This window comes from Malurus melanocephalus, unplaced genomic scaffold (genome assembly GCF_030028575.1).
Source record: "Malurus melanocephalus ecotype Western Australia unplaced genomic scaffold, MMel_1.1 scaffold_402, whole genome shotgun sequence".
Lineage (NCBI taxonomy): Eukaryota > Metazoa > Chordata > Aves > Passeriformes > Maluridae > Malurus > Malurus melanocephalus.
This window is the reverse complement of record NW_026623634.1, coordinates 210,818-237,507: the sequence shown is the minus strand read 5'-3', so window position 1 is coordinate 237,507 and position 26,690 is coordinate 210,818. Positions and strand designations below refer to the sequence as shown.

General features: G+C 41.9%; 1 protein-coding gene across 2 annotated transcripts in view; it reads left to right on the top strand.

Annotated features, from left to right (window-relative positions):
• Window positions 1–26,690, top strand: part of TTBK1 (tau tubulin kinase 1) — a 72,555-nt gene that overhangs the window by 7,789 nt on the left and 38,076 nt on the right. Inside the window, exons 3-6 of one of the 2 annotated variants that reach the window (XM_057379327.1) lie at window positions 9,527–9,600; window positions 12,365–12,505; window positions 13,778–13,882; window positions 26,229–26,294. In XM_057379327.1, the coding sequence (XP_057235310.1) occupies window positions 9,527–9,600; window positions 12,365–12,505; window positions 13,778–13,882; window positions 26,229–26,294 (386 nt within the window). Of the gene's footprint in view, window positions 1–9,526; window positions 9,601–12,364; window positions 12,506–13,777; window positions 13,883–22,335; window positions 22,403–26,228; window positions 26,295–26,690 lie in introns of those variants that run through there. The other variant, XM_057379326.1, reaches the window with a different exon arrangement.

The window sequence follows — 26,690 nt, the reverse complement described above, 5'->3', positions numbered from 1 at the left end:
GGAATCCAAAGTTGCAAATAAATAGTTTTAATAATTTTCTCTTTGGTTTCCATCTATATGTGCTGTCACATTAAGTCATTCAGCTCAGAAAGTTGTTAAATTCTGCAACTCATGTGAGTTCCAGCAACAAGGTATAAGGATAATGAGGAGACTTACACTGAGCTGGTACACTGATCTATCCAATCTAGTGATACTGATTAGAAAATAAGGAAWAGAGGAGGCAGCATCTGACTAAGAAATGAGGTTGCCTCCCAGAGGACCTGTAAGCATGACAGAGTAAAAGGGTTGACTACTAGAGGAGTGCAAAAAGTGGGTAACAGGAAGTATAGGGAAACTGACTGTTAGCTAATTTTTTATCTACCTCGCTGTCCTGAAAGCAAAATGTGATGTGCCTAAATGAAGGGTGCAAGGGAGCTTGCAGTTATTCCTGCCTGATGGAGGGGGGATTCTACTAAAAGGATGCTATGGGGGGCTGTAAACAAGGAGTTTCCAAATGTGCCTTTGAGGAGCTGAGAACTGCTGGTTGCTGAAGGGCATCGTGCATGGATTTCCTTGCTGTTGCCAGGTGCAGTTTATGTGTTACAGTAAAATATGCATCTGAGGGGATTTCCTTTTGCAGGATTCCCACAGGGGCTGAGCAAACACCTTCTGCTGAAGCAGTGGGTAGGATCCCTGTCASCAGGGCTCATGCTACAGAGATAGCATTGTGGCCCTATGTTTGTGTCTTTGTGCAAAATCTCCAGAGAAATTATTGAATTTCAGGGYGAGACTGTTGCAGGCCTTGTGAAACAAGTTATTCAATGTTTGTGACAGATCCCCTCTAGGTAAAAGGCAGTGAATTATTTTTGAAGGTCAAATCGTTTTTCACATTTCAGCTCTCCCAAGAGGAGGGCTGATAAGGCCTTTCTTGAATACTCTGGGTTGTAATATATGCAGCTGAGCTGTGTAAAGGAGAAATCAGCACAGGTYATTACCAGGAATCCTGTTGATCTGTAAGAGGCCTGGAGAACAGCAGAGCGGGTGTCTGAGGTCTGAAAACACTGCAATGAGGCTGTGATTGAGATTTTCTGATTTGRTTGTATGCTTGAAACTGCTCAGAATTGAGTGAGGGTATGACTGTGTAGAACAATGGATTTTAGATCCAATGCTGTCATGCCAGCCAGTACCAACAGGTGCTGCACCCAGGGTAGGAAATGCTTGAAAAGCATGATCTGAAATCACCAAAGCAGGACTAACATCAGAAAATGTGCAAGGTGTCGACTAATGCATGTGTTTATTTCTGGAAGATTGTGGAGAATACCAAGTGCTTGAAGAAACACCCACATTTGTGCACAGCATGATGCTGGTAACAGGGGAGAGGGAGTGGTGGTGTGTGGAGCTAGGAAAAGCCCCTTGGCAAAGCAGTTTGTAAATACTCAGGGAAGGGACAGAAAAGACAGAAGAAGCAGAATTGGCTGTGCATCAGCTATTCTRCACATAAGAATGACACATTACTTCAGCCATGTTTTTACAAATCAAGCTGTTCTGTTGAGGAATTCAGCTTTTTTTGGTTGAAGGTTAATCCCCAAATGCTTTACTGAAATAAATGATAAAGTTAAAATAAGAAATTGGGTTGAGAGCATGGGGAATCGTACATTGTGTATGTTTTCACTGTGAGTGTTGCAAAGAGGTGAGAAACATTTCARAAAGGGAGATGCTGCTTTTTCCAACAGTTGGTGGGTGGAGTAAGTTGCTGGTATTACCAACCAGGTGATGCAGTCAGTTCATGGGTTTCCAGAAGAAAAGCAAGGGAAGGGTGATCTCTAAAATTCCTCTGTACTTCCCTGCTAAAATTGAGTACCGCAGTCCCTCATAAATAGTGCAGCCTTATTGTTTTCTATTTAGGTGTCACACCTTAGAGAACTTAAACCTTAAAGGACTAATGAGCTGCTGCTCTTTTCAGAGCTTGAGATCAGAGTCTTACAAGTTGCTGTGGTTTGGCAGAGTTTGGGGTATGGAAGGTTGGCTATTGGCCCTACTGCAGATCTCAGGACCTGGTTTGGGTACAGCCTGACCTGTGGGTGCAGTGGCTCCTGGTTGGTGTGGACTGCAGTTAGGCTTTTGGGATGGTTTGTGGGGGACACAGCTGCAGGTGGGTCCCTCACAGTGTCCCTCCTGCACTAGCAATCCACACAGAACAGCTGGGGAGCCACAGGTRATGATTCTGCTAGAGAATCTCTGTATCCTCTGCTAATGAATATTATCAGAGTCGTTTTCTGCTGTGAGGGTGGTCACATGCTGGAGCACCCAGAGAGATSCTTCTCTGTCCTTGGATGTGCTGAMAACCCAGCTGGATGTGACCCTGGACAACACCCTCTAGCTGTCTCTGCTTGAACAAGGGTGAGCACTAGATAATCTCAACAAGTCCCTTCCAACAACGATGGTTCTGAGATGCTCGAGCTTGGCTGTGTGAGATCACTGCAAAGTGCAGTATCTCTCACCTGCTCTGTAGAGTTGTTTTGTTCTGCTCATACTTGATCTGATTTTTCTGGCTGTCCAATGCTTTCTCTGTATCTGTTTAGATATTGTTTCCCAAAGGCAAAGTTCTTTCTCATTTGCATTGTCACTTGCAAGGATCATAAACCATTTTCTGACCAAACTTCTAAATCTGTTCACTGTCTTTGGTCTGTGAAACACCAGCAATAAAGGTGCCCYTTTATGCTCCGGGTGAAGCACAGTTGAGAAATCAGCTTGCAGGGTTTCTTGCTCAAGCAGGTGAYGAGCTGAAGCTCTCAGTTGTCCTGTTTTTGCACCTTTATCCAACAAGTTTTTAGCAACATTTTTGTCCTTTTCTTGCCTTCCATGAACTGTGTTAGGCAAAATCAAAACCTTTGATCAACCCACCAAGTTGCTATAGWGTGTTTCTTTGTTCAGGCTGGGCTTGCAGGGCTCAGGACATTCTGCSTGCTGCCATTCTATCTGGGAATTTSTTTAATCAGAGCACCACAAGATAGCTTTTTGTTTTAATCCTTATGAAGCTCTGTTTGGCTTACATTGTCTTGTTACTCCTAGAGAAGCTGGTAGAGAATTACACTGCTAGRGTTGAAAATATTACCAATAATAAATTCAGAAACTGCTTCAGGGATAGTTTGGGCACATCTGCCCAGTGAACTTGTGCTCTGTCAGAATATTATTTTAGTGCCAAGCCCTCATTTTATTGCTTTAGTCACTTCTGTAAAACTATCTTTAAGTGAGGTGTGTGTGATTGTACCATTTGCACACAATTTTAACCTGTTGGGATTTTCTGCTTTGCAGTCAAGCATTTTGAAACCAAGCCTGAGCTGCACTGACAAAACAYTTCCTGCAGATTATCTCCAGCAGAGAAGGTTGCTGGTTGAGTTGTATCTGCCAGTGTTTTGCTGTGCAGACAAAGCCTATCATCATGTGCATTAAAAAGTAAATGGATTTTTTAATCTGCYCTCCTGTCTGAGGATCCATTTGTTGGTTTGTACTCTCCTGTAGGATTTGGAGACCACTACATGGTGTGCTGCTGAAATGGATCTTCGTGGTCTGTTTGCTCAGAAAACTCTTCATGACTCAAAGCCAATCCTRGAACACTGACTCGTGGTAGTTGTGATGACTTAGGCAGTATAGGAGACTTCTTTAAAACCTCATTGCTTTTATAAACCAGGACTTGAGGCTTCTGTTTATTTGAATCATGAGGAGAAAAAATGGGATGGTTTCCTATCACTGAACACGGGAAGGAAGAGTACCATCACAGCTGGATGAGCAGATGCTTTTCCATCTCTTCAATGCTTTTCTAACCCTTTGAAATACAAATGGACAGCAACCTGCCTGCTCTGTCTCTGATTTTTTCCCAACCCTGGGTTTCTTGTTGGGCAATATTCAGGTGGCAGCTCTGGATTCAGTTTCCCATCTATGAGATCTTTGAGGTTAATCAAAATGCCACGACTCTGTGAGAACAGCTGTGGCATACCTTTGGATGTTACTGGCTTGGGCTGTCTCTGTCACTCTGCCTTTCTAACAGCAACCTTTATTGCAGAAATTGTAAACTGGTATCCCTGATTAAATCCAGTGGGCTACTGCAGAGAGGGGTGTGGAGACTGTGTTAGATGCCAAACCAGGAATTGTGTTCTCTTTGAATGCTCAGCTGGGGCTGTGTGAGGCTCAGAAGCAGATGCTTTGAATTCCAAAGTATTCTCCCTGTCCTTACCCACTTCTTGATGGGTCTCTCTGGGAGCACCCTGGTGACTTGTGAGACCAGGGCACTGCAAAAGGATCTCTCACAAGTCCCTTGTGTGCCTCTGGTCCCTAGGCTCTCTAAAACATGGATATGGCCCCAGCATTCAGTTTCCTATGCTGGCATTCTCTTTGGAGCAGCCTGGCAGAGTGGAATTTAAAATGCCCAAATTATTCTGGTGCTAAGCACTGTTCTCTGTTCATCTGCAGTGGCAATGTTGCCCTGGTGTGAGGCTGCAAGGCCCTAAGCATTTGCTTTTGATCCCACTCGGCTGCCAGATATCGCTAAGCTCCCTTCAGAGTGTTGTTTTCTTTGTAAATGCCTTCTTTTCAGTGTAACCAGTTTCATTGTGTAGGACTCTGATTAATTTTATTCTGCAGTGCAGAGATCTTCTGCATATTGAGTAGTTGTGCAAGATGCAGCCTGGTCACAGGCAATGTAGTTTTTGAGTACCTGATTTTGTTACAGCAGATACTAAAGCCAGTCTGTGCTGCTCATTCCCTCTTTATTGCCAGGGTTTGGACAGATAAGAGTATCCTAGCAAAAAAAAAAAAAAAATGGAAGAAAAAAGACCTTACTTTTCTTATTTGACAGTCCTGGGTTGTTTTTTTTTTCTTATTGCATATGAGAGTTTTTTGTGTTAAAGTGGTGCCTTAACTCACTGATTCAGTTTCTGTTACTTTTGTAGACATAGTTTATACATTTCCACAATATTTCTCTRGGCTGATGTACCCAAGCTATCTGCAAAGACCAGAAAGCAGAGTCAATTACCCTTGGCAGGCTTTTAGGCTATCACAGGGTGGCAGATTCACAGACTTGCTGTAACTTGAGCCTCTCTACCCAGCACTGCATTTTTCCATGTTGGAAGGGTGTTTGAATGAACTGGTTTTGGGCCACGTGTTTTCTGTGCTATGGTGCTGTTGGGTGGGGGAAGGCCATGGGTTGCCTGAAAAAGGATTTAAACCACACTTTTTTGAGGCTGTGTTGAATTCTTGCTCCAGCACTGTTGTTCCTTGACCTGTATGGGATCTGTTACCAGTTACTCATCTTTAAGTTGTTAGTCTTGGGAAACAGCTAAAGGAAATTATGCTGTGCAAGGTCAGGCAGTTTTAACATTTGCTGTTTGAYATGGAGACAATGACCAGCCTTTTGGGGTTTGTGTCCATTAGTTCATTGATTTATTACAGAAGCACTAGCAAGCTTAACCCAGTTGCTTAAATCCTAACTGATTACCCTTGAGTAATGTAGTTATTTAATCCTTRCTTCCAGCACAGAATTTGTTTTCTTTCATGTTCAAAACTCCTTTGTCCAGCTGAGTTGACAAGTCCCTGAAGTCAGCTCTGGCCAGAGATGAAATTTTGTAACTGCAGAGGAAAGAAGTCTGTGAGAGCCAGCTCTGCTAAGCTAAAGGTAGCATTTCCAAGTAAAGCTATAGGAGGATGAAAATAAYTCTCATTTCGTTTTCTAGTCCTGATGAATTTTCCATTTCTTTACAATATTTGTACAGAAGTGAATTCAATATCCCCACAATACAAAATCTGTGATAAGCTAATAAACCTGACACTGGCAGGCAAATAAAGAAGACGATAAAATTTATATTATAATGCAGAGCATTGAGAAACAACTGCAGCTTCCCAAAAACCAGTGAGAGCAATTGTACARCTCCATGTCTGCAGCTGAGCATATCGTGGAGACCCATGGGCTGCAATGAGAGCAGTTTATTAATTAAAATAAGAACAGTAATAGTGAAAAGGAAGATAACAAAAAGAAAGAGGGGAATAAAACCCAAGAAAAACAAGCGATGCTCCACCTCTGAGCAGTGCCCAGCACATTCCCAAGTGATCTGTGGCTCCTGGTCAACTTACCCCAGTTTTTATACAGAACATGATATTCCAGGGTATACAGTATCCCTTTGGCCTGTTCAGGTCAGCYGTTCCTGCTGTGCTCCTGCAAGGCCCCAAAAAACTCCGTGAGGCTTTTAAGAGGGCTTGTGGTTGTTCATGCTCTCTGAGTTAGGMRCACAGGAGAAATATYGACARGATRTTCTCMAGAAGTCAAAACAACAAAATGGACTTCACTGGCAGCTTTGGAAAATCAGAGAACTTTGGTAAGAGGCATAGAGCAGCCTTCAGTCAACATAAAACCCTTCTCATAGCACTGACTTAGCCTATTCAGCTTCACAAACTCTAAGGCTCTTYRATTTTAAGTTATTCAAAAATTCAAASAAGTTTTTTCCTTCRATTTTAAGTTATTMAAAAATTCCAAGAAGAGGGAATTAGAAGAAGAAGAAAAAGAAAGGAAAGATACAGAAAAGGACATCTATAGCTATTAACACTTGGATTCCAACAATGTTCAGATGATGGAAACTCCAAGAAGAGGTGGGGTCAAGAAAAGTCAGRCTCMATCTTYTTGGCACTCTTGTGTTAGATKATCCTGACCAGCAGATTGTTTCCCTTCTGCTGCCTTCCTAAAGGGTGGGCAAACTCAGTTCTCTGACACTTTTTGTTGATATCACATTCTCCTTTCTCTGGTGGGCACTGCTGAACCCGTGATGTTGTATCAATTGTTGGTCTTGTGCAGRAGAAAATGCAAGAATTGGTAAGGTTACAGCAATTAGAGTCACAATTGCTGTGAGATTTATGGTAATTCATGCAGCAGAAGTTACTTCAGTGTTTTGGGGGAACTGATAGGAGTGAGACTCCTATCATCTGTGGAGATGAATCACAGAATTTCAGCATAAAATTAAAAGATTAAATTTTTTAACTTCTTTGTGTAGAAGAGTGGTTACTGGTTTTCTGCAGGTGAAAACACAGGGAATACAGAACCTTACAAAAAAACAACTTCAAATTGCAACAATAATGTCACGTATTTCCTTCTTAGTGTTTATTCGATTAGTTTCATTGCTGCATTGAAAATACATTAGGAATATTTAAGAAYTTAAATGAGTAGAAGATTGGAATGAATATTGGTGTCCACCAGTTTGAAATTGATCCATGTGAAAAAATAGACTCAAAAAAGGATCATAATTTAGGTTCTTTCAGGGGCTGTGCAATGAAAGCTTTTCATGTAATGAAAGATTTGAAGTATTCAAATGGGGACTTTAATCATATCTCTACAAGGTGATGAATATCTCTCCAAGGGTGGAAGRGGATTTTATGCATGAGAACATAATTATTGACTCTAATTTTTAAGTTTCTTCAGAACAAGGATGGTGAAGACCATTTCAGTGACTGAAATATTTCTTACCCCATCTATATGGGAGATTATGTTCATTGTAATTAAAAGACAGCAATAGAAAGAATATTTTTCTGTGGCTGAACATTACAATTTTGCCTTAATTTAAATGCTTGTGAACAAAATAAAACACTCTGAAACTTTCCTCAASTCAGTGCTTATGAACATCAGGCTGATGTATTCCTCCTTGGTTTATTATCAGGCCAAACCCCTTTAGAATATATTKCTCTGCTCTTTGGGTTCTTTTTCTTTAGGAAAAAAAAAATACAGATCCAGAGCATATTTTTTACAGTGTAACTTGTGATCCACTGGAACATCTGGGTGGCTGCTGAGCAAACCAGTCTAGCAAAGGAGCAAGATTCATGTGGCAGGCAGTGTAATAAAATGGTTGTGAGGCTTCCCATACGAAATATATCTTGGGAAAAAAACCAAAAAAACAAGAAAACATTTTCCCCCCTCTTCCTCCCCTTCTTTCTTTCTGGTTTAAAATACACTTTGCTGCACTCTGTGTTACGATCTCCATGCCTGAGGAGGGCATGTATGAGAAGACAGGGCAATTTTTTGTTGCCTTAAAGGGAAGTGTGACAGTTCCATCATCCTGTCTGCACAGGAGGTGATTAACACGGTTGTTCTTGTGTGTCTCATAATTGTGATCAGCCTCAGGACTGAGCTGCAGGAATCCCAAAGTCACACCTGACTGTCAGCCTCCATCTGCTRCTCCAGCATGGCATGAACTGTTCCAAGAGAGCAAACAGTTGTCATCTGGTGCCTCCTTTAGATGACAAATGAGTAAAAGCCTCCTGGACCCAAAGCTGTTCCAGGGACAGCTTAAATTCCCAAAACCAACAGGTTGGGTCCAAGCCCATTTTAGGCTGGAAAAGAGGATCCAATATAAAATCAAATCAGTTTGGGGATACAGATCATTGAGAACTGTCAGTCAATTCATCACCTTCAGAGCAGAAACATGTTGTCATCCTAAACAGGCAAACAATTCTCAAAAATAATAAATTAAGAATGCAAATGTTTTTTCTTTCTCYGAAATTTTGTGATCCAGAAAACAATAGTGTTAGGGTGGAAACTGCTTAAAAAAATAAAAGTCTCAGAAATACACTCAAAATCACAAGAGGCAGTAGGAAAATAGCAAGGATGTGTCTTAAGTCATATCATTGGGTAYTACCCCATCTGTTTCATTGAAATTTGTGATTTAGGTGGGCAGGTTTTCCCTGTCAGAGCATTGGTTTTCAATGTTCCTGTCTGTAGTTTTGCTGCAACAAAAAGCACATGGTGTCCGTGCTTTGCAATTATTTAAAACAGGAAAAGCAAGTACAAAAAATGAGTAATTTACCCTTTTTATCACACAATGGCTCTCATTGTCACTAGAAGCAGTCACTGGTTTTGGGCTTTTGCCTCAATATCCATCCCCTGGTGCTCTGAAAGGCAAACAGAGCAAAGTGGGAACCAAGCGTTCACCACTGTGGTGTGCATCAGCCTTTACTCTGCCACCAGCATTCAGCTGCTAAGGGAATTCAAACCTCATCCTTCCCCTTCTGAGAATCCAGACAGCAAACCACCACAAATCCATCACAGGTCTGAAACCACAGCCTCTACTCCCTCCCTGAGGAACACCTGAGTTTTGTGGGGTGGCTGAGCTGGTTTGATTTTGCCTCAATAGGTGTAGTTTGTACTTCTAACATCAGCCAGAACTTGGCACAGAATGMCCCCTGTTTATTTCCTTCTGTTGTTATGAAAACGCTTTAATGTTTCAATGGAGTATTTCCATCCACATCTTTCTTTTACAGATGTCTCTGACTGTTGAAATCAGGGTTTGTTCACATCCAGGCAGCATTAAATGAGCTGTGGTGGTGATGTGTACGAGTCAGCTCGTACTGAGTAAAGTTGGTGTAATGAGCTGAGCTCAATTTGTTCTGCAAAACTCTTTACCTGATATAACTTTGTGGTTACCAGCCCCGAGTCAGAAACCATTTTTCTAAAAATCATGATCACAAGGCTGTTATCTTATGTTCTATTCTGTTCATTTYTGTCTCTTTTCAGGGAAGGATCATGTTTGCAGGTTTATTGGCTGTGGAAGAAATGAAAAGTTTAATTACGTGGTCATGCAGCTTCAGGTGAGTTCTTTTCTTTCCCTTCTGTCCCACAGCAATGGCATCACTGAGGATTTACACTCAGGGAATAAGGCCAAGCACTGGTGTGAGGATTTGTTGTACACAGGAAGAGGATGGAATGGAACACAGTGAGAAGGGGTGGTGTTGCTCTGCTATCCCTGGGGATGGCTCCAGTCCTCAAGATGTGCTAAAACATTTCATAGCTCTGCCTTTCTGTCGATTTTCTGGGGAAACCACTCTGTTCTGAATGCTCACAGGAGCAACACACAGCAAGCTCTTTGAAATACCTCCTGCTGGGCTGTGCTGCGACATCCAAAATATGTCTGGTGTCAGAGCTCACAGTGGTGTCACAGCAGCAGTGCAGTTTCTCTGTGAAAGGCAGTGCTCTCTGGCTCCCCCGTCTCTCCCCAGCTCAGCAGGAAYTCAGCTGCTGCTGTGCAAGTGTTTACTCCTGCTTCAGCACTGCTGATACCAAGTCAATAAGGGTAAATAATTGTGTAGCTGCCATATGGYCAGTGCACTGCTGGACAGCAGATGAAGTGAAACAGGCACCAGCAGATCCCAGTACTTCATTAAAATAAACTTCTGCTTCTTTTGTGGCTGTGCTTTGCAAGACAGTTGTGTAAAACAAGTAAACTCCTGGTGCTTGGGCTTGCTTTTGATGTACCACTGGCATCCCAACTGCTGTTATGGATAGAAAAAGTCCTTTTGCTCTCTAAACAACCCTGGCTACTATTACTGATTCATTTTCACTTTAATGAATTGTGAAAGGGCAAGTCTGGAGCTCATGGAAGAACAAAGCTCCTAACCTGCCAATGCTGTCCTTACCAAGCCTGATGAAAGGGACTTTACCTTGGAAAAAAAAATTCTCTGCATAGATTTTTTTACTTTCTAGTTTGTTCTTGACTATGTAACTGAGCTCACAGAGTAGGCAGAGATAAAAATAATTTTATTATTTGCAGATGAAGACGTTGATACAAAAAGCATTAGCTAGTTTTGCACCATCACTCTTCAGGCTAAAATTCTCCTTGAACTTCAAGACCTGCTGAGCCATGGTTTCTCATGTGTCCCTCTGATTTGGTTTGTCTCGTGTCCCTGTGACTGTCATCTCTGCAGTTCTCCCTTTCTCTTCAGTCATTGGGGCTGAAGTTTCCACTCCAAGCTTTGCAACTCATTGCATCTGCTCTGCTGCTGCCTGATGGCGTTTATTTGGAAAATAATGCTCATTTTCTGTCTTTTCCTGGTAGCAGTAGCAGCTGGGGAAACTTATGGCACTTTTCAGTGTGCAGGCCTGAAAAAAAATGAGCCTTTCTTTTCCTGTTACTGCTGGATAAGAGAGCTGGTGTTCAGGGAACAGCTTAGCAGTGGAAAGCAAGATYTGCTGTCAATTCAGTAGCTTGGATGTTTCAGGATAGCGATGACAAAGCTGTGCTGCCTCTAGTAAAGTGTCACAGAAATTCAAGGAGATAAGCACCAGGGAAGAGGTTTAGTTTGATTTTGTTCATGTTAAGCAGCAAACCTGGGCAGGCTGCTGTGGTTTGGCTGTATCTGTGAGCTGGCCTGTATCAGATGTGGATTCTTCAAGGGTCCAGACCCTRAAATGAAACATGGGTCAAAACAATTTGAGAGACTTGTGATGTGCTACATGAGCCAGTTGGCACCTTAATGTCTGTAAATAACTTGAGAACTGGAAATGGGTGGATGAAAAGGTGGCATGTCACTGCTTGGGAGAGCAATCTGTGTTTTCTCCTCAGCTGTTTGGAACCTTTTATTTATTTTCTGTTGGGAATTTTGTTTGAATTCAYGTGGAGTTCCACCATAAGCTTATGCCTTCTGTAGATGTCTTTACAGAAGCAGAATTGAGAGATTCTAAAGCACAGCAATAAACAGCGTGTCCCTGCAGCTTTTGTTCTTGGTGCATGTTCTCTGAAGCAGCAGGCTCTTATTGCTAATGTTTTAAATGACTTGGTAAATGAATTATTTTGTGGATTAGAAGAGCATTCTGCCATGGAATRCAATCATTTTAGTAACTTCTCTTTACAAAGCTAAAGAGGTGTAGGCAAAACTGAGATGACAGACATCAAAGAGCACTGGGATTTTTACTGCATTTACTCTGTCCTTTTTTGCTTTTTCTTTCCTAAATTGTGTTTGTTTTCATGCATAGCTGGTAGCCTTTTTKGTTTTCCTCAGAAATTTAATTAACTGGAGGTAAATTAACAATTTGTTTTGATAAGTATTAAGTCAGTGGAAAAATTCTCCTCTCCTGATTTTGGGTATGAGTCTCTTGATAGACAACTTACCCCAATGTGGTGCTTCCACAACAATGCTGGCTTGAGCTTGAACCAGACAATGTGTGCTAGGAAGTTTCTGATGAAAATGCAGCATCATGACCTGCTTATGGAACTTGTGCTGCTTTAATCTTTAGCTGGCTCAGAGAACAGTCCGAGGTTGTTCTTAAATCAGCTTCTGTATGGTCTGGGTTTAATAAGGAGATGCTGGTCTTACACTCAGGCACTGCTGTCCATGCTGTGCCTGCTGCACAAATAGTGACCAGCTGACTTCCCCAGATAATGATTTGGCATCTTCTTATCACTTAAAAAAAGCAAAAATGAAGTACTGGAAGAACTTATGCAAGAAATAAAGCAAACATGAGGTGAGCACCCTTCTGAGTAGCGTGTCTGCTTTTTTGGTGGGGCATGTTAGAGCTCACAGCTGTGGAAGGCTCTGCTTTGGTGTGATGGTTGAAGTGTTTTATTGACTGTTTCAGGGCCGAAATCTTGCAGATCTCAGAAGGAGTCAGCCTCGAGGGACTTTCACGCTGAGCACAACGCTGCGACTGGGCAAACAGATTCTGGAGTCAATAGAAGCCATTCACTCTGTGGGATTCCTGCACCGTGACATCAAGCCTGTATGTCCTTTTGGAAATTTTCCTTTTGGCTGTGTTTCTCTCAGCTCTGCTTGAGTCCATAAAGACAGTTTGAGTATGGAGAGATCCCAGCAGACATATTTAAGCCTCCTTGCACACTCCCACTGACATGTTGGCTGTTTTCTATAGGTACAGAACAGTAAGATAGTATTGTCCTTTTCATAAGTGCATAGCAAACCAGCTTTTATTGGCATTACCACTCCAAGGTGGGCTGGTAGCTGTCAGTCACACGTGCACCAGTCAAGATCCCATGATRAAGCAATCTAGTTGTGAATGGTCCTTTGGAGTCCAGCCAATCATCACTGTAAAAGTTGTTCAGAAAGGMAGTCCTGTTCTGTGACACATCACTTGAATTAATGCTATTTCATGTATTTGGCTGAGCTAAATCATCCTCTTAATCCTGTACGAGTGATTGCCAAAAGAATTGGAGCACAGTTTGCTGTCAGGAACTCAGTCACATTGTTGGTCACCTGCCTAGGCAAAGCACAGTAATTCCAATCTATTTGCAGAAGCCAGTCTTTTTCCTACAACTCTTCACTGCTTGACCTGAACTTGTTGAAATTCAACTGAGCTTGTTGCAATCCCATACCWGAGACCAACTTCCTTGTAATGCTCATTTGCTCCTTTTAACATCAGGGGCTTTTGGCTCACCAGATTCASCTGAAAACTGATGTGATTGGCTACAAATCCTTTAGCAACCATCCATTATGGTAAAGGACAGAACTTTTAGATTGAGGTTAGAAAAAGGAGCTGCTCCATTTGCTTGTGATTGGTTTATTTACCAAGAACCAAACCTGGTGGTTTCTATATGTCTGAATGTTCAGATAGATTTAGGCAGTGCAATACAGTAAATGGAGATTCTGGGAGTTGGGGCAGAATAATTCATGCCAGCAGCTGAACCACGAACAGAAGCATTTGTCTGCACTAACTCCAGCCTGTTATGCAAGTGATAGAGCTCACAGCAGAGCTGGTGGTGTTAAATGTAGCTCTTTCTCAGAGCAGCTGAAATATAGCTAAGCTAATGTGAATTCGAGTAATTTTGAGACTCCACAGTCTCTTATCTGCAAAGTGAACTTCTTACCAAGACAGTGGTTCTCTAATCATAGTATTTAAGGTGCATCTTAAAATTAATCACTTYGATTTGTTTCCACCAGAGGCACATGGAGCTACACGACGAAGTTTTGCTAACAAGGGGCCACTCTTACCCAAGCTGCTGGCATCAATTTGACTTTTTTTCTTTCCTTCTTTGTCCAGTCCAACTTTGCCATGGGCCGCTTACCTTCAACGTACAGGAAGTGCTACATGTTAGACTTTGGTCTGGCCCGCCAGTACACCAACACTACTGGGGAAGTCCGACCAGTAAGTACATTTCAAGGAGGTTTTTTTCCATTTCTGCAGCTKAGTAGGAATGGAAAGGTTTGGTGGTTCTGTTTGTTTTGTTCTTGTTATGCACTGTCATTATATTGGACTGCATTTTCTGTAAGGTGAGAAGCAGCAGGTGACTTCAGCTGAGCTGGGGATCTGAAAAGGGCTGCTTGCTTTTGTTTTACAAGATGAGTGGCTTTTTAATTTTTCTTTTATTTCCTTTAGGATAATCGTGTTTTCCACAGGTTTGCAATACTTACTGAGTACAATATGGACTAACAAAGAGGGTGAGCCCAGTGCTGGCCATGTAACTTYTGTAGCCTTAGGGGACTGGTCTAGTTCAGTTCTCTGTGGTCTGGGGAAATAGGTTGGTGTATTCTTAAAGCTTCTTCAAAAAAAAAATGTTCTACAAGTTAGAGGCTGACCTGATCTCTGAGGCTGAGCTTACTGTGAGCTGCAGCCTGTAATGCTGTTCTCACCTTTCCTGGCTTTGGTTTGATGTCTGTTGCCCCTGTGCAGATTTCCKAGCAGGGATATTTCAGTGTGCCTGCCTTGAGGGGAGGTAAGGGCMGGGGGTTTAACTTGTGCCCTTAACTTGTGTAATAGAAGTTTTATCTTCAGTTCTTTTACCAGCACTGTGTTATCTGGGGTCATGAGGATGTGTAGAGTTTCAGATGTTTAAGGATCTGTCAGAGAATTCCTASATTTATTTCAGAGCACAGTGCAAGCTGAGAGTGCTCATGCAATCTCTGTTTGTGATCCTGGGCTTACAGCTTTTGGTCTGCACACCTTTTCCATCTGCAAGATAATTGTTGTTCTGGAAAATGTTGATAATGTGCTACCTAATACAGAGACTCTGTAGTGCTGGGTATGATTGGAACATGGGAAGGAATCAAAGGCCATGAACAGATTTTTTTGTCTTTAGTAAATGAATAAAGCTGCAGAATTTTTCTTCTTTTTTTTTTTTTCTTCTTTTGTTTTTTCTTCTTTTAAAAGTCTTTTCAGTTTGCTTTTTCCAGAGGTTGTGCTTGCATCTTATTCCTAGAAAGACACACAATTATGTACTACTGGATTTCCTTGTCGATGCTTTTTAGTTTGGGGATAACCCTTCTTCATATTGCCCTTTACAAAATGTTCCTSWTYYTTTCCTGTTTCTGCAGTCAGAATYCAAGTCYATTATGGAWTGAAATTGTCATTTGGATTTCTGCAAAATGTCTTCATTTCTTAAGTGGTTATAGTTTMTGTCTGTATTTCAAGTCCCATTGTTTTAACACTGTTCTTTCTTTCCAATTAAAGCAATTAATTTTTCTGAATGTCTCTTCTTTTGAATCTTCTATTTTGTTCATTTCTCACCATAATTTAAAATTGCTTCACTTTTATTTTGCCCCCAGGCCCTGTTTTTAGAAACAGCTGTACATCTAGCCTTGACATTTTCCAGGGGGAAAGATTCTTCATCTGTGTCTTGCGAGCTGTGTCCTGCTTGGGTTGATGTGGGTGAAGGGGAGCTTTGTCAGAGCACAGGACTCTGAGAAGTTTGGTCTTAATTCTGCTCAGTCTGATGGTTGATTGCTTGCTTGCCACAACTGTGTCTCATAGAAGGATGAATGAGATGTAATCTTTTCCTAAAAAAAGGAATGCAGTCCCCAGAAAGGTGTATGTGCTCTCCTGGAAGTGGCACAAAGTTTGTTTTGGGATGTAGGAGGCAAAATACACAAGAGAGGTGAGGGAAGGGGCTCWCTCTCTTTTTCTGGAAGCATGTCTGGATTTCTCTTTCAGTCATATTCAGTATTTTCTGCTCAAGTAGGTTCTCTGCAGTTTCCTGCAGTTTCAGAAGCATTGCCATACCTTATGAATAATATCATAAAAGTATTATCTGTTTTCATATCCTCTGAAATTCAGAGCCTCAATCTGATTTATCACCATTTCAGAAAGACTCTGAATGACTTTCTAGCACTACAGATAATGAGCCAGGTCTTTAGGATGCTGTGGAATTGTTGGGTTTGGGGTTTTTTTTAACTTACCTCTTGCCTCCTATTTTCTAGAGACTGATTAAAACTTTGAGATAATTTCTATTCTGCATAATCTTCATTGATCATTAGTTTCTCCATCTTTAGCTGTCACCAGTCTGGCTTCCCAGGCCCTCTCTTAAAGCCCAGCAGTYTTTACCTGGGGGGATGTTTATCTCCTGATGAGTGTTATGGATTTGATTTGTTGTTCTTACAGAGGATGGCTACTTGGCTGTTCAACTTGGCTGCTCAGCATTTGAACATTTGTAAAGTTATGGCCCACTTGGCGTAACCAAATTCAGATTTATTCTGGATCTGAATTTTCCCCGTGCTTCTAGGAAAACAAAACAGATCTCCTTAATCTGAGATGCTAAAATTAGCACAAATGCTACTCCTTGGAGAAAAGCTATTGTGGCACAGATTTGCTTTCATAGGAATGGTCTCACCCCTCTGCTGYTCCTGGGTAACAGTCTGTAGGAACTTRCAGAAGATKGYTGGGGCCAGAAGGTGTGTAAGGAASCATCAGCAACATTTCTTCCCTGTGCTGGCAATCAGAAAGCTCTGCTGTTCCCAGCAGTGTCATTTGTTGGTATTTCTTTGTGGGCTGTGTGAGTCAGCCTTTGACAGTCACTCCTTTGGACAGGCAGAGCAGATGTGCGTTGGTCGTGTGGCCACGTGGCGTCCGTGCTGTGCTGGGAACTGCTCAGRGCCTGGCTGAGGGCTCTTCCTTGGCTACCATCATCATTTTCTGGGTCACAGCCAGCATCCTGGTTAGCTAGGGGCACTCTGGCTGTTGTGAGAAACAAGGCAGACTGCTGGTGGGRAAAAAAAAAAAAAATATTTTCAGTGTGTTTTGTTCTCAAACACTTGCAAGGACAAGTAGAGAGGCAGAACTGCTGGATGAGATGCTGATTTCTTACTGCTCCTCCCTGACTCTCTAAGCTGCTCTCTGTCCTGTTTAAAAGGTGGCAAATTCTGGTTAAAATTTGTCATCTGTATTCAGCAAGTTGTATTTGACCTGAAATTCTTCGTTTCTCAAGGGTGCACTGTCAGTGATAAATTCACAGTGYTCCTGGTTCATTAAGCTTAGTAACACCTTTTGGTGCTCAAGACTCATGTTTTCTGACAAAAGACAGTGGGAAAATTACTCAGTCACAGTAAATAAGGCCATCTCCAGGTCTGTGAGTCCCCTGACCTTCCTTTTCTAGAGAATATGTCTTAATTTTGGTCACAGCTGTAAATCTGAAATGAGAGATGTTCCAATGTGCCTGCTCCCACTCTGCCTGTGGCTTAAATCCATGGTGTTTGTGGTGTTCTGCTGTCAAGTGAGAATGCAGGARCTCCTGGAGGACAGGAAGTTTTTGAATCTTCCARACTTTKGRTGAGTGATYTGATGCTGGAGAGGAGAATCAAACMCAGATTCACAGAGTGGTAAAGTTGGAAGGGACCACAGTGGCCTCCTGGATTGCTTCACCCTGCTCCACCATTGTCTCTGCAGGATTAGATACAGGATCAGTGGATGTAGGAGTAATTCAACCCTCTGTGAGTACCAGGGCTTTCAATTGCAACATTTCCTTGAGTTTTCTGGAGAAGTTTTCATTCATTTTTAATTCTTGATCAGGCTGTCAGTAGCAGGTGCTCACAGTTAATTACGTTATCTGTGCTGGTCACTTACCCATCAATAGGGACTGTAAAGGAAATCGTGTTCTGAATTTGGCTGATCTCTAAACTCCTTGTTTTTGCCTCTTTAAAAGATAACTRTAATTGCCAATGCTCAAATGAGAGAGAAACGGGGTATTTTGCAGTGCAGTTTTTTTGTGGTGTGGACCTTCTCAGGGGCTGATGTTTTTAAAAACTGTGCTGTGCTGGATGGACTACCTTGCCCTTCTCTATAGGCTCAAATTCTGCAGAGAGCACTATTGGTGATACACTATTTTCCCATAGAAAGCTGTGTAGATTTGTCCTAWTTAGAAATTAGAAATGTAGCTATCCCACATTTCTGCTGGTTTGTTCCTTAGGAGAGTAGTGACAAAGTTTCATTCTGCTGTGTGGAGTCTGAACCAATTTTATACCTTTTTAAAATGAGTGTTGCACATGCCAGGTGAAACAGGATACGTCTGCCCAGCTCTTTGTAACCTACCTGGTCATCCAGAAGCATCTTCTTTAGGACTGGAGACAGATTTCCRGAGATAAATAGAGCCAGGAATGCAATTTTTAGGGTCCATATGGAACAGGGTGATGAAAACTACACCTTTGTACAAATCTAGATGAAAATAGTTGATGCATTAGATGCTACCTGTCCAGCTTCAAAGAAGGTGTTGTAGATTTAAAACGTGTTCAGAAGACAGTAATGACAAACTCATGTGAAGAGGGATTGAAAAGATTGTGATTATAACATGCACAAGAAGATGAATGAAAGGAATTTTATTAAAGTTTGTAATAAAGTGCTTCCATTGCAGGAGATACTCTTCTGAGAAACAAGTCTAGTTTYTCCTTCCTGATTTCCCCTCCCCTTTCCCTTATTCCCTCCCACCCAAAAAGTCCATTTTGTGGAGAATCCCAAGACCTTTCATACCAAGTTTGATATTACAGGATGCAGAGATCTTCTTCAGGGATTTAACTGTGATTTCTCCTGGCTGCAGTGTTCTGCTGTGGTTCAGACAGAGGGATGAGCAGTTTTATTCACTGTGACACCAACCTTTACCATGCAGCAGTATCTGCAGCCAGTGTCAGTTCACATCTTAAGAGGACCAAGCAGCTGGGGAATGAACTGAAAAATCTTGTTTTTTTAAAAATATGTAGAATTCTTTTCTTTAGAATGTGCACAAATCAAGTTTTTCATCTTGCATTAATTTTTATAGCAGAGATCTGGGCTAGCAGAATGTTTGATGTGGAGAGCTAAAGCTGAGAAGAAAATTTGCAGCGGGAAATGAACATAAACATTGTTATGCAGATGATGAACAACACATTCTTACGTAATGGAGGTGTTGTGAGTCATGAAGGTCTCCCGTGCTAATGTAGGTCAGGTTTTGGACAAGAACTCCTTGATCACTGCTCAGSTCTGCCAGTTTTGTCACATGCAGTACAGAAAGCACCGTGCCTCTCCTCTGTCTGTGACACCCTGACTTCAGAAACATAACCCCTGTGGCTCCACAAACATTAACTGAAAAYATTCAAGGGTTTAGCAGCTTGATCTTAATTATTTATTTGAAAATAGAGGCTGTGTTTTTTTCCTGAAGCCTCTCTCCCATTGCAGGATGTGACAGTGGACTGTTCTGCAGAGCAAGCATTTTATTTCAGCTTAGTCAGCTGCAGCAGCCCATTGATTAGATCTCCATCTCCTTGTGGCTCAGACTGCACTGCAGCAGTTTGCAGTGCTTGCTGGAGAGGCTGCACACGCTCAAGGGAGGCTCTGGGACTCAGTGGGCACAGGAATGGTGCTGTGGGCAGGGCAGTGCTCAGCCTGTGCCAGGGAGCGTGAGGAAGGCTGAAGAAATGTGTCAGCTAATTGAGAAAAAGCTATTTATTTTCCAGATGTCTCTRCATAAAAATAAACTTCACTGCAGCGAGCGAGGTGTTAGAAGAGGAGATGATGGTTTGTTTTTTTACTGAGTAGTTTCCCCCCGCCCCCACTGGAAAATTAACTATAAAATAACAGAGAAGATAGGAACTTCTACATCTTAATACCCCAGATATTCAGACATAGAAGCCCAGTAGCTTCATACTTGCTTTGTACWTGAAAAACATGTAAATCTGTAGTATTACATAGGGAGTTAACATTTGGGAGTAGAATAGCAGATTGGTGGAGCTGTATTAATGTGTTAGCTTGGGAGTGAATATAATTTTCGGTCTCAAACTTCATATTGTAAAAAGGTAATCACAGGAAAGGCTGAAAACACAGCATAGTCACGTTTGTTCAGAGATAAGGAAAAGGAAAAAGAATGGACCTAGGTCTTAAAAATAGTSCACATTTAATATCTGCAGTTTCACTGGGAATGGATTAGTTATAAAACAGATCATAAYGAAAATTACATTAAGGTTCTCATTKTTGGAATAGCAYATTTGGACTTGAGAAGGGAGACTGTTCTGCTTTAAAACATCACAGCTACAGAAATCCATTGCTGTTGAAATTAAATGTATGGAAAGCAGACTCGATGATGGATTTGAAATTCTCATAGCCAGGGAATCTGGTACCTCACTTCATGTGGCTGTTTCTCTGCTTTCCTCACCTGGAAGCCCTGGGCAACTGAGGGTGACCTCAGATCATCCACATCATGTTGTTGTTGGTTTTATTTTACAYAGCAGCTGCTAAAGGGGTGAGAGAAAAAGAAGAAAATTTGAGATCAGGCTCCAATTTTRTGTGTACCTGCAGGGGACTGAGATCCCATTTTCCATCTCTGAGTGCTTTTACTACCAAGCTGCAGGGGGGTATCCATTACATCTGAAATGTGTCATTCCTTCTGAGCTATTCCACTTGAAGCTCTGATTATTCTTCCCACTGGAAAACAGAGGGAGGAATATAAAACTCTTACTGTGGCCGGTGATGAGGGAGCTGAGGCAAGTGAATGTTGATCCCTCAGTCAGAAGTGCATTTGCTGCCAGCTCATACATCTCCTCCCTCTTGGTAATAATTATTTCTGTATTCTGTGCAGAAGGTATCCTTTCCAACCTGTGGTTTGGGGATGAGAGTGCTCTGGAAGGAGGGAGGTGTGGTTTTCATGTCTGTTCAGAGGCTGGGGAGGTTTGAACTTCAATCTGCTGCMCCTCAGTGATTGCCACAACAGCCTTTTGTCTTCTTCCTTTTGATAGAAAAGAAACATCACCTCCATCTGACTCCAGGAAAGCATTTTGAACTCCAGAGTATTTCCATTTCAGTAGTTCCCCTGCTCTGTTACAGCAGAGGAAAAACTTGTCTTTCTTACTTAGCACTCCCCATTCCTTCTGTGGGGATATTCTGTGCTACCATTGTTACCTCATGGGACCTTGCATGGAAAGAATAAGTGCAGTTCTGAGGTCCAAATTCTCTTGTTAAAAACTGATAACTAATAGGATTACAACTGAAATAAGCTTTTGCCTAAAAAAATCCTCATTTTTAGTCCTGTTTCTACTATGAGAAAGGCATTCTCATCTTCAGCACAAGTTCAGGTGCAGGAATCATGTGATGAGATGGTTGGTACATGCTATTTAGAAAGACAAAATTATTTTGGTCTTTAATAATGTTAAAATTCTTTGGAAATTTTGAGCTCTCCTAAAGTAAAGAAGGAAYGAATGCATTTTAACTCACCTGCTTTGTGTCTTTTGTTTTGGAAAGAATAGCAGGAGACTTAAATAGCTTTCTCAAAATTAAATTTCATGTGAAGCTTATGGATTTCTTAGGATTTGCACAGTTTTAGGAAAGGGGAATAGTGCGACTCAAATAAGAAGCTCCACTGTGTGGATTGTTTTTGATTACTTGATTTCTGTTGGAGTAAGTGTCTCTCAGCCAAGGTCTTCCCTCAGGTCTRTGAATTGAGTTTTAAGGTTATATAACATATTGTAATATTAGCTCTTGCCTCTGATAGGGGTGGCCATCAGATTTCTCTGCTGTGCCACTCACAGATGCAGTGACTGCTCATGTGATCTAAAAGCAGTGCTGATTTTCATCCTGCCCCCTCCCAAACCACCTCATGGACAGTGGAGCACTGCAGCAGTCATCAGGGAAAGGAAACGTGCCTGAAGATGGTATTTGTGAAACCTGTAAAGTTGGCGAGCCACTGTTTGTGTGGAGATTGATCGTGACAAAGCAAGGTGGTGTTTGCAGAAAAAAACACAAATAATTTGGATGAGAACCCATAACAATTCAAACAGGAAAGGGAGACATTGCTGTTGATTTTTGGGAATTTGTGTGCTGATGTTAGAACTTGCACTGGGTGAAAAGGGTAAGAGTTGAGAAAGCAAATCCTTTGCTGATTATTGGATGAGTTTAGGGGAGGAAGGGAAGTGTACACATCAGATAATTGTAGGAAAGAAAATCACGGCATAACCACACAACTCTCCCGTGGTGAGGCTCCAGCATTGCTGCTCTCAGCTTGGTTTTTTCACTTRCTAGGTGTGGTGTGCAGGCAGGGGAAGGTTCTCCCTAGAGGGCCCCCTCTCACCGCTCACAGAGCACTCACAAACCACACAGGCTCACACAACCTTCGTGTCTTTTGTGAATTCTGAATGAAACTCAGCACAGGATGGGCCAGCAGCCCTGGGAAGGGTGATGGGAGACRGCAACAGCTGAACAAGACACAGGTTTCTGTTGGGTACAATATTGAATGTTTTTTAATTCATTTCTGTTCGATTTTTTTCTCATTTTGTTGTTTTTTTTATCATGTTTTTCTTTGGGTTTTTCTCTGTTTTACAGTTCTTTTGGGCTCTTCTTTTGAGGCTGTGTTTGATGCGTTGGCTTCCCATCCGCTGCTCGTAACCATCTCTGCTATGAGTTGTGAGTGAGCCATCACCATGCTTCTGGGTTTTCATTTTGGTTTGTGCTTTTGTTATTTATGGAAGTCCAAATTACACCTGGTTTTCTTTTTTCTCCTCATGATATGTTTGTTTTTCAGCAGGATCGTGACAGCTACCTAAATGTGATGGAAAGGCCTAGAAACTTGGGATTCTGCGTGAGGGGCTGGCAGATATTTGGGTGGTGTCAGGCTGATTTTGTCAATTCTGTGGTTTCAGAGGCAAAGGGAGGGGAGTTTCTCATCTTACATTTCTGTCTCCAGCTTCCTCTATTCATTTCTGACTCCCCATGGGCATAAAATACGATGCAGTCATTAATGATCCTACAAAGTGTTTAAATTAGCGAGTCAAAATGCAAGGGGTGTGGATTTTGTCCCCACCAGAAGAGGTGGAGATGCACATCCCTGTCTGAAGAAGCAGAAKGTTCCTAGAGATCACAGGGACACTTCATTTTAGTTCAGTTAAAGCTTGCTTTCATTTTCCTTCTTATCACAACCTTTCCAAGATATATCTCCAAGTGCTTTCCATGATCTGTGGCATTTCCTCTCTCCCGTTACCACCTTCTCTTCAATCTGCTCTAACTTTTTTTTTTTTCACATTCTTACCTGCTGAAAATCCTTTTTAGTGATGCCAGCAGAGATGGGTTGCTGATCCCAGATGGCAGCAGGACTGCCAGGGACAAAGGTGGTGCATCTCAGGAGGTGTCTGCACAGGCTTCCAGAAAGCTGGGGAGGAACCAATGGTCCTGTGCCACAAGGGCACCACAGTCACAACAAACAGCAGGAACAAAGCACTGCCATCCAAATASGAGTTTGTAGGAAGGCAGCTGGAAACCTGGACATTCAAAATATCCAGTTGATTTTTGCCAGTGAGGCAAAAGGAATAATTTTWATCTCTGTGAATGAATATGGTGTARGGAGCAGAGATGCAGRTTAGTGAGGAAATRTCAGCACTCCTCAAATAAAAAGGRAGTGTACAGGAGGAGAGACAGACTTCATGTGGCTCACGAGGGAAACACTGTTAGCACTTGAAATACAAATCCTAACTGATCTGGAGAATTGATGAAAAGCTGATGGGTGTAAAAGAGCACAGTTTGGAAAATGCATCCACTTCATCCAGGATTTCATTACCTGGTTCTTTCTCTATCTGTGAGTCAGTCTACATTGGTAATGCAGTGGAAGGAACACAGAGTGTAGATTTTGCTCTATGGTAGTGATCTGACACATTCTCCCAAGCTGAAATGAATTTTAAACCAAGCTTCTAACACAATGCAGCACTGTGTAATAAAGTGCTTCACCTTTATGGTAGACACACTATGAATGAAAGAAGAGATACACTTTGTAACATTTTTTATAGTAATACAAATGTGTAAAAAAATCATCTGTGGTTTAAAATTGTATTTCAACTTGCTAGTTTATTATGTATTCATAATTTTGGGGATACAAATCAGTTGGATTATATATAATTCCACAGTCTCAAGCTCCTAATTGTTACAATTTCAATTCTGTGTCAAATGTTGACTGGTCTGGACAAACAAGGATGCTTTATCCAGGCTCTTTCCCATTGCTGGCCAGTGCRGAGATGGGATGAAATTTATTAACTGGAACAAGTGAAGCACGTAAAGAAATCATCTGGAAAACGAATGTTTATAAATTCAGAAGCAAAGTCAGTGATAKTTGGGTATACAATATGTGCTACAACAAATGCCCAGGGAGGATGAAGAACAAGCCTGGGAAATACTCAGTTGCAGTGACAATTCTTTGTGACTGGCAGGGCAGTCAAACCGGGTTAAAAGACTCTGTTCACAGTCAACATCTGCCTATTTCTTTCAAAGGATTCTAAAGGTCCTGACAAAGCAATTCCARTCTTGCTCTGGAAAGCCCTGTGGGTTCAGGAGTGGGATTACTCGTGTTGGCTGTGGGACAGGTGCGTGGTTCAGAGCCTGCACCAAAACCTGGGCTTTGCTTTGCTTCTGAGAGAGGAGGGMATGCACTTGCAAAGTGCCTGGCACTGGTTTCGGAGCAGTTCTAATTAAAGTGTGCCAGAAATAGCGAGTATTGATCTACAACCATTTTTAGAGATGTTGCCGACCACACTGAAGCTGGCACACGTGGTACTTGGTCCAGAATGTGCACAGCTGATAACTGAAGCCTTGAAGCAGGGATGGAGCCTGAGAGATWAAGTTGCATGGACTGCAAAAATTGCATCATTTTTGTTCTGAAAACATTACAGGCTACATGTTAGAATCATTCATGGTACACTCTTATGGCTCATGGAAAGTATCCATTCATAATGGAAAAGGAGAATGTCCTCTCGCTTTTGAATGTGTAGAGCAAATTTATGGTGATGGCTGCWTTCCAGTGGCCAGTATTCTGCTTTTCAGGAACCCACATCAGTGAATTCTCTGGAATTCTGGAAAATATTTTGCRGTTATTTGTCAGTGGGAATCCTGAATTGCATAGCTCTGAAAGCAACGAGGTACAGGATCACAAATGTAATATCTCTGCTATTACCTGCTGCTAAATAAGCAYCTTACAGCTCAAGCTGGTGCACTGCAAGATTAAATACTGCATCAAGTGCATGGGATGTGCATATGGSTTCTCCTTGTAGAGTATTTGATTAGCAGAAAAGATTTGTGAGGCAGACTTGCAGCTTTTTTTTGTTCAAAGTCATTATAACTTCGAAGCTGCAGTGTACACCACATTGGTGTGGGTATGGTACATGGTGTTGGTGAACTTGTTTAAAAAACATTTGAAATTTTATCCTTTCTGAGAATATTGAAATTCAGAGCAACTTCTCTGCATCCAAAAAGAAGCAACTGAATTGTATTTTTTTAAGGTGACAGAAGGGTGCCCTAGAATAAAAGTATGGGGTCTAAAGCCTAGTTCTGAGAGCACAGGCACAGCTGAAAGAACAAACCTGAATCAATGGGCCTCTGTGGGACAAGTCACTCAATTAACTTGTTATTAATGGGCTCAGTTTTCTTGTTGGAGTAGGATCTTCATTTTGAGTCTGTTTAGTTCTTTGCCCAAGCTTAGCCTCGTCATGGAAGAAGTCTGGGCCACAAGAATTTGGCCACAAGAATTTTGAAAGCACTGCTGTTAAGTCTCATTAATTCAGCGAAGAGAATTTAGTGGATGTCATTATTTAAATGCAAGTTTTTCAGAATAGTRACATCTGCATTAAGCAAACTCACGTGGTCTAATGTTCTTGTGAAGGCAGCAATAGAAAGAGTTCRCCCCCAAAGCAGAAAAACCCTCCAGATGGGACAGATAAGGCACAGGACTGCCTTTCCACAGCCACTGTATCAAGCATGAAAAAGAGGATCAGGGAAAGAGAAAATAAAGACAGATATACTGGGAAGAATGTGGAACAAAGCAAGAGCTCTGAAAGTCAGAGGTTTTTAATTTCTTGAAGTCTTACAGCATTTGCTGACCAGCAGTGTCAGCAAAGGTGTGTGGTCATCTCCTGGTGTCCGAGCAGGTGATCTCCATTTCCATCCTGACCAGGCTGCCCTCAGGCTCTGCTTAGCTCACGTTTCTCATGACTCAATTTTGCACTTGCACTCCTTTTCTGGCTTTTCCCTTGACCTGGAGTTTAAAAAGGAAAATCTGGTCCTGGTTGCTGTTCTTGTCTCTGTGCCTGGACTGTTGCTGCTCTAACAACCACTGTGACCACTTTGCCTTCTCTGCAGAGTTAGCTGCTAGAGCACAGGGAGGCAGTGAGAGCCTTGTATCCCCTGGGTGCACACAGAGCAGCAGTAGAGACAAGAATTTCTCAGGAGCTGGCTGCACAGGGGGCTCAGACACCTGCTCTGTCTCTGAGATGTTTCTCTTGTCTCCCTCCAGCCTCGCAACGTTGCTGGTTTCCGAGGAACTGTCCGCTATGCCTCCGTGAATGCACACAAAAACAGGGTGAGTGTTTTGGGATTATAAGCAGTTTCTAATAAGGTAATTTCCTCTCAGAAACCTGTTTTCAGGAGCAAAGGAGCAAGAGGCCTGGTTTCTGGTTTGTAATCCACAGAAGTTAGTACATATATCAGAAGAATTTTCTATTATGTACTTGAGACTGTTGACTGTAAAATCAAAATTATGGTTCAGTTATTGGATCCTGTCTAGCTGGCAGACTTAATGATTGTAATTATTGCATTGCCAGGCACTGTTTAAAGGCAAAAGTAAACCACACTGAAGGAGAAATCTGGCTGAATGCCAGACTGCTTGCTGCTAGTTTCTAGCAGAACATGTCCAGGAATTATCAAGTGCCAAGCCCCAAATCCATTCTTCATCTGTAATTTTTAATATTAACATCAC